At 35.9% G+C, this 13548-nt stretch overlaps 2 protein-coding genes across 4 annotated transcripts in view; one reads left to right on the top strand and one right to left on the bottom strand.

Annotated features, from left to right (window-relative positions):
- Positions 1 to 2354: 2354 nt before the first annotated feature.
- LOC111863138 (chromobox protein homolog 1) lies at positions 2355 to 11286 on the bottom strand. Its single transcript, XM_023849184.2, has 2 exons — positions 10552 to 11286; positions 2355 to 4648 (listed from the first exon to the last, which is right to left on the bottom strand). The coding sequence occupies exons 1-2, from the start codon at positions 11075 to 11077 to the stop codon at positions 4638 to 4640; spliced, it is 537 nt and encodes a 178-aa protein (XP_023704952.1). The 5' UTR covers positions 11078 to 11286; the 3' UTR covers positions 2355 to 4637.
- A 48-nt stretch (positions 11287 to 11334) lies between these two features.
- The window catches only part of LOC111863156 (run domain Beclin-1-interacting and cysteine-rich domain-containing protein), a 68570-nt gene continuing 66356 nt past the window's right edge, over positions 11335 to 13548 (top strand). For all 3 annotated transcript variants that reach the window (XM_023849210.2, XM_023849211.2, XM_023849208.2), the window contains exon 1: positions 11335 to 11620. The gene's annotated coding sequence lies outside the window, so the exon portion shown is untranslated. The remainder of the gene's footprint in view (positions 11621 to 13548) is intronic.

Here is a 13548-nt window from a genome sequence, read left to right as displayed (position 1 = left end):
CAGGTGATCTGGCACTAGAAAATTTTAATTTTGCAAGAAGTTTATGTTACAGAATGACTGAGCCTCATTTATTGCAGAGCTTGGAGATACCAAGTCTGAGATGTGAGGCATGGAAGGTCACAGGAGACATTCTGGAAGAACCTCAGTATACAGAAGCAACATTGGATGTAATGATACACTACTGGAGAAGAAAATCTGTTTCACATACCCTTGCCAAAAAAATAATGAACATGATATAATTATATCAAATATTTTAATCTGAATGGCATGGACTGTCCAAGAAGTCAATGTAACTGAAACAATGAATGGTTGAGGACCTTCCAAAGCTTGGTCCAAAATATTCTTGCCATATCATTCTGTAATTTTGATTCATTCATATGTTCAGTCATTTCTTTACACAGGACATTTCATTCCAATTCACTGATATTTAATTGCATTTAACACTTCTTACTGGTTGATTTAATTGAATTTTTCATGTACTATTTGGATTGTTTCTATGTTTTGCTCATTTCTGGATGTTATTAAAAAGAAACCTAACTGCAACTTAATATTTAGAGCACAAACAATATATTTGAATGAATAGGAATATCTTCCAAAAACCCTTTCTTTTTTCTATTTGTATCACAATAACCAGGTTTTCTGAAGCAGCTATTACAAAGACCAAAACAACACCGTCTAGTGTGACAATTTAAGTTTTATCACTTGAAGACTCATCACTCTTACGTGTTTCGATCCCTACAGATCATCCTCAGAGGGCATCAATACTTTTTTCAGAAACTACTATTACAATAGATGTTAATTATATACATACACATATAATGTCTGAAATGCACGATGTACACAATGTTCAACCTTTCACATTCACAGCAGCCTTCCTGGTATGAACACTTTTTAAATTTTTTTAAAATCTTTCTTTTCAAACAACACAGCAGGCCATGAATAAACACAGAAATACTAAGAATCTCCTTTCGCAAGATAGACAGGCAGCACAGGATCAGCCACCTCCAAGAATAACAATAGAATTGACACGAAGCTGTATGGTTTATAAATTTTAAGCTTGAACTTGAAAGTTTCTAAAAACTTTAAAAAGTGTTAATACCCAGAAGGCTGCTGTGAATGTGAAAGGTTGAACATTGTGTACATTGTGCATTTCAGACATTATATGCGCATGTACATAATTAACATCTATTGTAATAGTGGTTTCCGAAAAAAGTATTGATGCCCTCTGAGGATGATCCGTAGGGATTGAAACATGTAAGGGTGATGAGTCTTCAAGTGATAAAACTTAAATTGTCACACTAGACGGTTTTTTTTTTCTTTGTAATTGTTAGTGTGATGGACCAGAATGAAACAAATCAGCTATTACACTTTCCTTTCGGAAAGTGTCTCAGAACAGTGTTTCTGATTAAATATAAAAGACAGATAATATCATTTAAGGATCCAGCTCTTACCCTGACATTTCTGCCACCACATGAACTCTCCATGACAAATTCATGCCATATTAATGACCACTCACCAATGAACATAGAAAAAATACAAATGTAAATGTCTTAGCAAAAACTAGCTCACATTTACACTACCTGGCTGATTAGGATTGGAGTATTTAAATAATTACCATCTTTGGAATGTAGTGTGTTCCCATACACAAGAAATTTAATGTTAACAGGTTACCAATTATATATGTGCTCAGTTCTCATTCCTAAACACAAGCTGTGTTCTCCTTAGGTTTAGAATTAAATAAGTCATATCTCTCCATTTAGTCAGTTATTGTACCATGCCATCTGTCAGAGACAAGGTGCTCATGTTTACAATGAATGATAATTGCTGCACAGTTCCCAGTTCCATTTCCTTGCAATGCTACTTCATGTGGGCGCAGGTGATTCACCTGCAGTATTGTTAATTGTTTACATTGGCTAGCAATATCTGCACATGTATACATGTATTTGACATAACATTTTCATGCTTTGTGAAGAAACATGGTATTATGTACGAGCATTACTGAATTTGAAAGCCACTAGGGAATTTAAATATTGTATTTTCCTTCACACTGATTTAACAAATTTCCATGAGTTGTTGAAAAAAAAAAGTGGTAGCATAGTTGGTTGAGGCACATCGAATCCCGATGAGGTGGATTTTTTCAATTGACCTAATCCTTCCAGCCGCACTATGGCCCTGGAGTCGACTCGGCTTCTAACAGAACTGAGTACCAGGAATATTTTTGGGGGTAAAGGGCGGCCGGCACGTGAGGCTGAGAACTTTACCGCCATCTATGAGCCGATTGTCTAGAAAATGTGGGAACCTCAACATCTCGCAATCCTATGGGCCTCCAAGGCCTGTTACAGGAATATCTTTCCTTTTTTTTTTACCATGAGTTGTTACTGATTTCTCATCAAATCTTTTCCCAGTAACTGATATGAACAACATATTTCTAGTGTAACATGGACGTAATCAAAGTGGAGTCTAGTTTATTAGTCAGCTCATACAGAACTAGAAGTGTCTTATAACAATAACATTCTCTACAGTCAAATTAGGATCTGAGGTGAGTGGTGCTGACATGATAAACTACTAAGGCTGATCACAAAAGCAAGTAAATAGGACAGTAACCAGTATTTCAGTATTTACAATTTGATATGTAGCCATACTTTATTTTGAATAACTGTAGACTAGATAAATAAAGCTGAGCAGGAAACAGGGAAGTGTTCATTGCAGGGGGCTTACCCTGCGCATGTTTCATATGGTGTCTGTTCTTGCATGGAAAAAGTGGCAGGTAGTCCTGATATGAAGCGCATTTAAGTATATGTATACTGACAAAGTTTAAGTGTGTTAATTCATAAGAACACTTGCTGGTAGAAAGTGGCATGATACAATATGGAAGAAACTCTTTAATGTGATATTACAGAACTTCCTGAAGAAACATTCTTGAGGAAAGGGTTTTCATGTGGACGAAGACATCTGCAGTTTCAACAGCTATGCCATCAAAAAGTCAGACATCATTGCATATATACTTGTAGTGTTCAGAAGAGCATGTGAGCATGCATAATATACTAACGAAATTTAAATTAATAGGATATATTTAAATCATTAAAAAGAGATCAAAAAGAAAGGAATTATAAAATCATACTTATGAGCTGCTTAACAGTCAGAAGGAAACTACATAGTCTTTATTTCATCAGTTTTGTCATTCCCCTTCATAAATAGACAACAAGATTGTGAACTCTTAAGGACATGTAATTTTTTTATCATTAATTAATAACTCCTGAATGAAGCAAACTTCTACTGATTACATTTATCTCTTGAATTGATGCAAAATAATGATTCAGTATAGTATTAAAAAACACTTCCTACTAAATTTACAAGCATAAACCTAGTCCCAACAGTGGCTAAGAAATTAGCATTACCCAGTCTTCTTAAAAGCAAAACAGCAATCGGCAATGAAGAGGCTGTCAGTAAAATAATAACAGTACTTCATTCTGCTTGCTGATGGTTGTGTGGTAGGATTGTCATTTGATGGAAACTAACTGCTTTCATCGTGGAACTGCAGAAGAAAGGCTGCTGCTATTTCACTGGGTATGTACATAAATGTAAAACATTCACACAGAAAGTAGGGATCTGGCTAAGGTGACAATTTTTCTCTCAAACCAAATACCCTGCATAAATCAGTTTCCTAAGAGTTGTAGTTGTTTAATGGTGAGTCAGCTTCTTTGGTTATTCATATCAATAGCCCACATTTGCGCCTTGAGGTATATTTCAGTTTCCAAAAATGTTTAAATTTTCCTTTCCATTGAAGGGAATGTTACAGAAGGCTCTTCTAGCAGCAACACAAAACTGCAGTGTTACAAAATAAAAGTGCTCAAGTAGTTGGACCATCCTTGCCAATCTACCTCCCAGAAAATGTTTTGTGCACAAAATAGCACACCACATTTGCCCTCTGTAGAGGATCATCATGTTTTTGGAAGATTGCTGTAGGCTGGAGGTTCCTCAAAAGTGGTTCAATGTTAATTTATGACATGTATAACCAAATGCTTCCCTGCATTGCTGACTCTCTAGAAAATAACTATCCAACTGTGTGATCATGTAACAGTTCACACCACACAGTAATCCTTGGCATGTTTGCTCATGTTCAGAAACAGAGAATCATACATAACAGTTATGTCTTATGACTTTCCTGCTGGCATGAAACATCAACTCAGGGAAGAAACGCATGTTTCATAAGAAGTCAGGACCGGCATCTGGCCTCACCAGCCATGTATACATTGTAAAAGCTGTGTCTGCTGTGTTATCTGCTTGCAAGTGATGTGTGAGTTGGAATTTTTGTGTACACAAATGCAAGTGTTAATGGAGAATTTTGTGTACTTTTGATCTTAGACTCGAAGGCTGCCTTGCGATGGTACAAGATTTGCCTGGGCAACGTTCATGTGGTCATTGAATGTGCTCAGCTTCCTCACCTGACACACTTGACCTGTCTGTCCTTGTACATTTCACAGGACATTACCAGTGTCTCTAAAATTGTTATTCCATAAATGCTTCACCTTGTATGCAGTCCCTTGTAATGTGTATGATAATTATATAAACTTGAGTCACAGACTTTGTCTCAAAGATTATGCACTGTGCTTTTCCTTGAGGTGTCAGCAACATCTTTAGTGCTTCCCTGCAAAAAGAAAAAAGTTACTGGATCACTAATACCACCTTTGTGTGTACATTTCAAATTGTTAATTCTTCAGTCATGATCATACAAGGGTAACACAAATATAAAAATAATTATGAAAATATTTGGAATGCTACAAATGTGCTTAAGTTTTAGTCTTAAACACATTTTTTATTGTTTTCTCTCATGCACAAAATGTAGTATTATTGTCTAATGAACAGCGCCAGGGAAAACTGTAAACGTTAGTGAATGCAGTATTTTATCATCCCAAGAAAGTATAACTAACTTGCAAACTCTAGCAATAGAACCCTGAAGTCATCCTATAGAACCCTAAGACATTTCAGTCCAATCCAAATTACCGTAACATATTGCAGTTTCCAAAACCTTTATCATATGGGAACAGGGGGTTCAACTCCTCCTTAACATGGTATTAGTTGCCTGATTTTAATTGGAGAGTTTTAACTAGTTATGGTATTAGTACTGAAAAATGTATCTTTGGAACTATTCATGCTAAAGTATTTTAGTGAGAAGAATCTGAAATAAGATATATGCTTAATTATGTAGTGTTATTTACTGTCATAAAAATCATTGTTTCCAGGGAAATGTATAATTCCTCAAATAAAACAAAATATTGTGTATATAAATCCAAATATGCAGCACTTCTGGGTTGTTCTTCTTTCCACACTGTGACTAAACTCATTCAGAAGTTTAGCTTTGTATCAAGTATAAAAACATCAGCTATTTGTAGACTTCAAGAAAACCTATGATTCAGTTAGGAGGGAAGTATTGTACAATATTCTGATAGTTTGGAATACCCATGAAACTAGTTAAGCTGATTAAAATGTAAGATTTAAGGTTTTCACGGTGGTGACTATGAAGAAATCAGAAGACTGCTTTCTTCATGATTAAAATGTGTTTAAACGAAAGTAGTAAAATAGTAAAGTACGTATAGGTAAATATTTGCCTGACAAATTTTGTATCCAGAATGGTCTAAGACAAGGAGATGCATTATCGTCACTCCTTTTGAACTTTGCTTTAGAATATGCCATTAGGAAGGTCCAGAAAAACCAGGTGGGACTCAAATTAAACCCGACACATCAGCTGTTGGTCTATGCCGAAGATGTGAATCTATTAGTTGATAAAGGCTGCACCATAGCTGAAGCGGTTAGTCGCTGGCTTCCCACCGCGGCGGCCCTGGTTTGATCCCGGGTCTGGTCAAGTGGGATTTGTGGTGGACAATGTAGCGCTGGGGCAGGTTTTCTCCAAGTACTTCACTTTCCCCTGCTAATTTTCATTCCACCAAATACCCCATCATCATAATCACCCAGGGCAGGCTACAATAGGCCAATCAGTGGCCACTGTGCCAAGTGGGCCCAGTTGGACTCCACCCCCCAATAATCAAATTTAAAAAAAATTACTAGGTGATAATATAGATACCATAAAGAAAAACATACAAACTTTAATTGACGCAGGTAAGGAGGTTGCTCTAGAAGTAAACACAGAGAAAACTAAGTATATGTTGCTGTCTCATCGCGGGGCAAAATCATGACATAAAGATAGGAAACAGATGTTTTGAAAATGTGGCACAGTTCAGATATTTGGCAATGGCGATAACAAATCAAAACCTGATAGAGGAGGAAATTAAGAGGAGACTGAACTCAGTTAATGCTTCCTACCATTCAGTCCAGAACCTTTTGTCTTGTCGTCTGCTGTCCAAAAACATAAAAATTTGAATATAAAAAACCATAATTTTTCTGGTGGTTCTGTATGGGTGTGAAACTTGGTCTCTGACATTATGGGAGGAAGTTGGAGAAAACTGCATAATGAGGAGCTTCATAACTTCTACTTTTCCCAAAGTATAATTAGAACGATCAAGTCAAGGAGGTTGAGGTAGGCAGGACATGTAGCACGAATGGGGGAGAAGAGGAATGCATATAGGATATTGGTGAGAAAGTCAGAAGGAAAGAGACCACTGGGAAGACTAAGGCATAGGTGGGTGGACAATATTAAAATGGATCTTAGAGAGAGAGGGTGGGATGGTATGGATTGGATTGATCTGGCTCAGGATAGGGACCAGTTGAGGGCTCTTGTTAACGTGGTAATGATTCTTCAGGTTCCATAAAATGCTGGGAAATTCTTGAGTAGCTGCAGATTTGGTTTCTCCTCAAGAAGGGCTCAGATCCATAATAAAGTAAATCAAGTATAAAAACTATGGTCTATACACAGGGTAACACTGCACTTGGAACACATACATTTGGTAGTCAATTTCTACTTGCCTGAGACACCACAAGTACAATCTTGTAGTTGACCAATGATCAGTTGGTATCTCAAGTATCAAGACAGGTCATTTGACTGGCTATGGATTTGGTCATTCTCTTAAGGTGATTGAAGGACAATGCTCCCTTGCATTCATTTCCAAAAATTTTGAATCAAAATCACATGAAATTTTCATGGGTCCATTTTGTTACAACAGCATGACAGTGTGATGTAACCATGATTCATCTAACAATGCTATAAATATGTATGATCTGTGGTAATCACAGAAGTGGTTATAAAGAGTTCTATCTTCTGACATATAACTCTGTGTAGTCTATTGAAAATCAACTGTCATTTCAGAGGAACCTGCAAAGCAAAGCCTTGCTTGCCACCTGCTTTCATGTTGGTTTCTAGCTTGGCCTATTCTTTGACCTTGAAGATGATATGACATGTTCTTCCAAAACATCAGTTGACTTTTAATGGACTACACAGCATTATATCCCAAATGGCAGAACTCTTCAGTTCTCTAAGTAGTTCAGATTCTATAGCAGATGTGGCAACACTGTGGCTTGTGAGCATGTAGTTCTTCTGAACCTCTAGTATGGATCACAGAAAATAAAACGTTAGTCACTCCCATCCTTACAAATGTATTAAATATAAAGAAAGCAGTCTTCTGGGATTTGGCACCGTGTATATGTGGTGTTAACCGACGTTTCGGAGGAACGTATCGCCTCCATCTTCAGGGTAGAAGGAAAAATATAAGAAATCCGCAAGTGAAGAGACTGTGAGAACTGGTAAAACTGCATTTTCTCTTCGGTGCGGATTTCTTACATTTTTCCTTCTACCCTGAAGATGGAGGCGATACGTTCCTCCGAAACGTCGGTTAACACCACATATACACGGTGCCAAATCCCAGAAGACTGCTTTCTTCATAGTCACCGCCGTGAAAGCCTCAAATCTTACGTGGATTAAATATAGTCCACTGCATGGAATGAATGTACTTAACACTGCCATCAATCTATTATGTCTGTGGCGAAGTTTCAATTTTCTTCAGCTGTATGCTCCACGTCTTTCTCAAATCATCATTGTATGTATGTTGAAAGATGAAGGAAATGCATACCAGAGGATATTTGATAGCAGGGAGCTTTGTGAAATATGCATGTAATACTCAGTTTTGTTAGATTGGTAAAATAAGGTTATATTTTCGGCTGGACATGTAACTTGTATAAAAATAAGAAATTCACATATATTTTTGGTGGAGAGATCAGCCACCTGAAGATAAAAGGATCAGAGGGATTTGGTTGATCTTAAAGAAACAGAAGAAATCTAGGAACAGCAAACTGTTTCGCTGCCTGGCACCATGCTAACACCAATAGTTAACCAAAAATAAGTGATGCCAGACAATGTCATTCTGCCAGTACTGACCTGGTGGAACTTTTTTGGGATTTCTATTGCTGCTCCCACAATTCTTCAGTTTTTGGCTTTCTTGTTATAGCTGCATTAAAAGAGCCAATACCACTTATGTCATTTTTAAGTCTGAGACAGCTCTGTAAATCTGATTTTATATATATCTCAAGCATGAAAATAACTGGTATGAAACAGAAAATATGTTTTCTCGTTATTTTTCTGTGTAACCACACTTTTGGGATTTGGGGTATAAAGCAATGGCAGAAATGAATTCAACACAAAAACCATGGCATAGAGAATTACTGAATTAAGAAGTGGTTTGAGATATTAATACAGACAAACTTGTAGTCACTAGAGCCAATGGTTTACCATCCCTGTTATGGGGAGAAGCACAGTTATATCCCCAGCAATAAATTAAAACTGCAGAACTCGGGAAAAGTGAAAATGCATTACTATAACCCATTCCTCTACATACTTAAGTCTGGCCATACAACTTTCTTAACCTGTCCTTTACGAACTGCTGAATAGACAAGCATCAGTGTCTCATCATGTCTCCCATCTCAATATTCTACATATTGTAAAAGTTTTGCTTTAAAGAATTCAATTTACTTTCACTGAAATTGATTTCCTAGTCATTGCTACCTACAGATAGGAAGCAAATGAGCAGAGCTGCCAAACAACAATGGTACACCAACTTATTTTGTGCCTTGTAGTACAGGAATAGCAGACATCACAGAATGAAATCAGAACTCATTGAAACTACTGCAAGATTTACTGTACTTCCTGCAATATTTTAGATAGTACAATGGATCACTATTGTAATTCTGCATTAATTCAGGATTATGGAAAGTAATATAAACCACTTATGATACAACAGACTTTATGGTCTGTATTCTTACACTTTAAAAAGCATACTGTAATTACACATTAGTAGTGTGTTATAAAATAGTTTTGTTATATGCTTAATGAGATTCCTAATGCACCTTTGTAACTACACTGAAAATACATTTTGTATCAACATGTCAAAGCAATTTTACACCTACCAATTATCAATTAATCAAATGTATTATGACACAGTTTCCATGTATACATAAGCAAAGGTGCAGAATCAAGTGCCATGGCAAGAATGGAACATGATACTTTTTAAGGAGCCATCTTCTCCACTGTCCCTTGAATATATTTAGAACAGGTGTAACAATATAAAGAGCATGTATGTGTATCTCTCACACCTAGCTGTTATACATGGCAGATGAAATATTTCAATATGAACTTACAGATATAAATGTGAGAAAAGTGTGCATTTTAATATGATTACATGTCTCTCCATGTTCATAAGCTGTCCTTACATGAAAAATATATATTATTACAGTATCTGCAATCATTCCCTTACACTGCTTTGTCAGCATAAATATTGATTTTCATGCTTTGGGGATACATGGAGGGAAAGTATCATCCTCTAACAAAGAGAAGGCAATTATTTACACAAAACAAGCAAGCTTAAAACAGCAGCACAATTTTCACATATTAATAATTAATGTGTTTTCTGCAGATCTATGTACATAGATATAGAATCTGTCATTTATACTAGATAACAAAATAATAATAATAATAATGATATTTAATCATACAACGTAAATCCGACTGGATATCACGAAGTATAAATCATACATATGTGTCTATGATAGGCCACATATAACATAGGACTCTTTACAGTTGCACTAAACTTCAGTGTCCCTAAAAGAACATAAGAATGGTCAATTCTACCTAGTATATAATTTGCCTTCTCTCTGTTGGGAGCTGCATATTCTGAACTTTCATTATGATCCTCCAACTATGGGTGAGTGATGAACTACACCAATGGCTCAAAATGGAAAGTACTTGAGCATCTACTTCCAACTAAGGGTGAGTGATGAACTACTAAGGCTCAAAATGGAAAGTACTTGAACATCTACTTCTACAGTTTACCTTGGGGGGGGGGGGGGTAAGGGAAATATTCACATGACTAAGATTGTATTTAAGATCACAGAAGTGATGCCACATATTTACAAGGTATTGATAGATTACTGAATATAAAATTTAACCCCCCAAATATTCATAATTTTGTGGTATAAAATCAATGTTATAATCTGCAAAATGCCTGAAAATAGCTTTATTCTGCACTCAATGACAGTGGAATTCTAGAAATTAATCACTTGCAACGTCTATAATCACCCACCAACTGAAGAAATGTCTTTACTCTTCACCTTTGTCATCTTCATCATGAGTAGAACTGTGCCAAGTGAGGCGTTCCTCATAAAATTGGATGACAATCTGGGGGCAAGTAACGTTTGCCTTCTTTGCTGGAACCAAATCTGCTTCGTCAGTCCCTTTCCATTTCATTAGGAACATAAGCTCCCCGCTTGAGTCTGTAGCTCCTATAATGCGTTCCGGCTCCAAACCCCTATCAAAACCTTGTGGTTTCTTGTCTTCGTCGTTTTGTTTCTTCTTGGCTGGCTTTTTATCTTCGGTCGGAGTACTTGGCTTCCTCTTCTTTTCGTCCTTCTTCGCTTGCTCTTTCTTCTTCCTATTTTCTTCGAATTTTGAAATGAGATCTGGGCAGTCCAAGTTTTCCTCGGGTTCCCAAGTGTTGTCGTCGTTCGAATATCCTTTCCATTTCAAAAAGTACTCTACTTTGCCGTTTCTCACACGACGATCAAGTACCTTCTCGACAGAAAATTCTTCTTCGCCTTCTGCAGAGGTTGGAGTGGATTTTTCCGTCTTCTTACTCATATCTATGCGAGACTCAACCAGATGGAATTCCGCAGACTACAATTTGAACTTTGATACCTCACTAAGAGAAAATACCACTTTTCTTTGCAGAGCACTATAATTTTCTAGCTTTTTGAGCTTCTTGAGGTTCTTCACACTTTCGTACATTCACTAACTGCATAAACCGCACAAACCATTACGTATCGATTTCATCCAGTAGCGTCCCGTAACATCCCTGTCCATGTGAATTAATTATATCGACCTATCGAAGACAATCGCAACGTTATTATGTATTAGCGCACAATGTTTTTTGTATTATTTTTGGCAGTAACAGAGCATAGTTCTAGTAGTAATATGATAATTTTCTGTTATTTGTTATTTAGTATATGCCAGAATTTATAAAAATAATGTGTATTAATAGGTGTGCGTAAAGTATGACTAATGATGTCTGAATATAATGTTTATTTTTTTACGTAACTTCGCTGGCTCTCAAGACATAGCGTAAAATTGCGGTGCAGTTAATAATGTGTACGAAATTTAATCTGTAGTGGTAGTTTGTGGATGGTAAGTGTTTTGTAACTATTGCCTTTCAAAATATGATATATTGTACATTGAGTTGTCCCTGCCGTTTAGGCTCTATGGGAAGCAGCTATTTATCTGCCTGTTGCAGTCGGTTTTGTTGTCTTGAGAGGTTAAATCTTAACATATACCCAATAAGCTGACTTCTAAGGACAAAATCAGATTAAAGGAGCGAGTGTTTCATAAAAAAAAATTGAATTATATATTGCATTGGTGTAAGGACCAGTATGCAGAATACTGTGCTATAGAACGGGAACCTAAATCCTCCAACATGTAGTTTTCAGATGTGTACACAGCACCCACATACTATTTTGAACAGCCCTTAAACGCGGTACCATAGTTGGTTGAGACACTATCCTAAAAGCTGCCCCGAATTACTTTAATCAATTCAGTCTCTGTTATTTCTAATAGGACAAGTGAATATATTGTTATTACTAGTTTGTGGATGTAATAATTTTTTGTCAAGTATAAGTTTATTTACAGTTTCTATGAAGGTTTTGTTAAATATGTTGCATGTTCTACTCGGACTTGAGACTATTTCATTTCCATCTTGTAAGTGTATATTACTAGTGAGAGTATTTTTTGGTAAGCCTCTTTCTCTATTAACAAATTCCCATAATATTTTTGGTTATAATGTTCTGAATGTAGTTTGCTTTTGCATTTTTTAATATTACATTATATTCCTTTTTATATGCTTTATAGATATCCCTATGTTCCTGAGTCTTACTTTGCATATAAAGGTTGTGCAAATCCTTTAGTTTTGTTCTTGCTATTACATCATCTTTTTTATCCAGGGGCTTTTTGACATACTTATGGCATTTCTCCTTATTTTGGGACAGGCTATATTAAAAAATTAGTTAAAAATGCTATAAAAAGAGTCCCATTTTTTTCTACCTCATTTTCTCTGGACACTTCAATCCAGTTTTCAGTTTGTGTTAATGAGCATAGACCTATTATATTGGCTTCTGATATATTCCTGACCTCTATGTAACATCTTGTTTGTTGTGGTGCACACATATTAATAGTTATACATTGTGCAAAATGATCTGAATGTAGGCTATTTATTACTTCAGTATGATAGTATTTAGCCGGTACATTAGTTATGATTTGGTCTGAAGTTGTAGCCGTACTTTCAGATACTGGTGTAGGTGTATTTATTGTCACAGTCAGATTATAATCTTTTGTAACATCTAATAATTTTTTGTGACTATTTCCACCTTCTTGGATGTTTATGTCTCCTACTAAAATGATATATTGATCTTTCTGAATTAGTTTCTCCAGAATATCTATTAGATGGATAAGAAATTCATTTATTCCACCACTTGGTGATGTATATAATGCAATGATTGTTATTTTTTTCTTCTCACATGTTAGTTCTGTACCAGTAACTTCAAAAGTTTTTCTATAACCCATTTCAGAGGTTTATGTTGTATGTTCCTAGAACTGTAAATAGCTATCCCACCCCCTTTTTGATCTTTTCTGGTAAAGTGTGAGGCTACAGTATATCCTTCTAATATACATTGAGTAATTTCATCATCTGTAAGGCCATGTTCAGAAATTGCCAATATATCTGGAGTGGTACTTTGAAGGAACACTGTGAATAGTTCAGTCTTATTGCTGAGATATTGTGCATTTTGATGTATTATTTTGAGTTTTTGTCTTGAATTGGTTTCTGTACTTTGTAATGACTGGAGCCTTATGGATCCAGGCTCCTTTATTAGTTTCCCTAGTTTGAGTTGCTCAAAGCTATTATATTTAAGTAATTTCTTTTGTTTTGCCTATTATTTTACTTATTTCTTGAGATATATGCTCTTTGCTTATTTTGTCCTTGCCTTGTATGACAGGCTCTGCTTATGTTACTTATGTCTAGTACTTTTACATTGCTGGATCTTTTACATACCTTGTTTATTTCC

The sequence above is a fragment of the Cryptotermes secundus genome, unplaced genomic scaffold (genome assembly GCF_002891405.2).
Source record: "Cryptotermes secundus unplaced genomic scaffold, Csec_1.0 scaffold6, whole genome shotgun sequence".
Lineage (NCBI taxonomy): Eukaryota > Metazoa > Arthropoda > Insecta > Blattodea > Kalotermitidae > Cryptotermes > Cryptotermes secundus.
The sequence above is the reverse complement of the archived record's forward strand: the minus strand, read 5'-3'. Positions and strand labels throughout refer to the sequence as shown.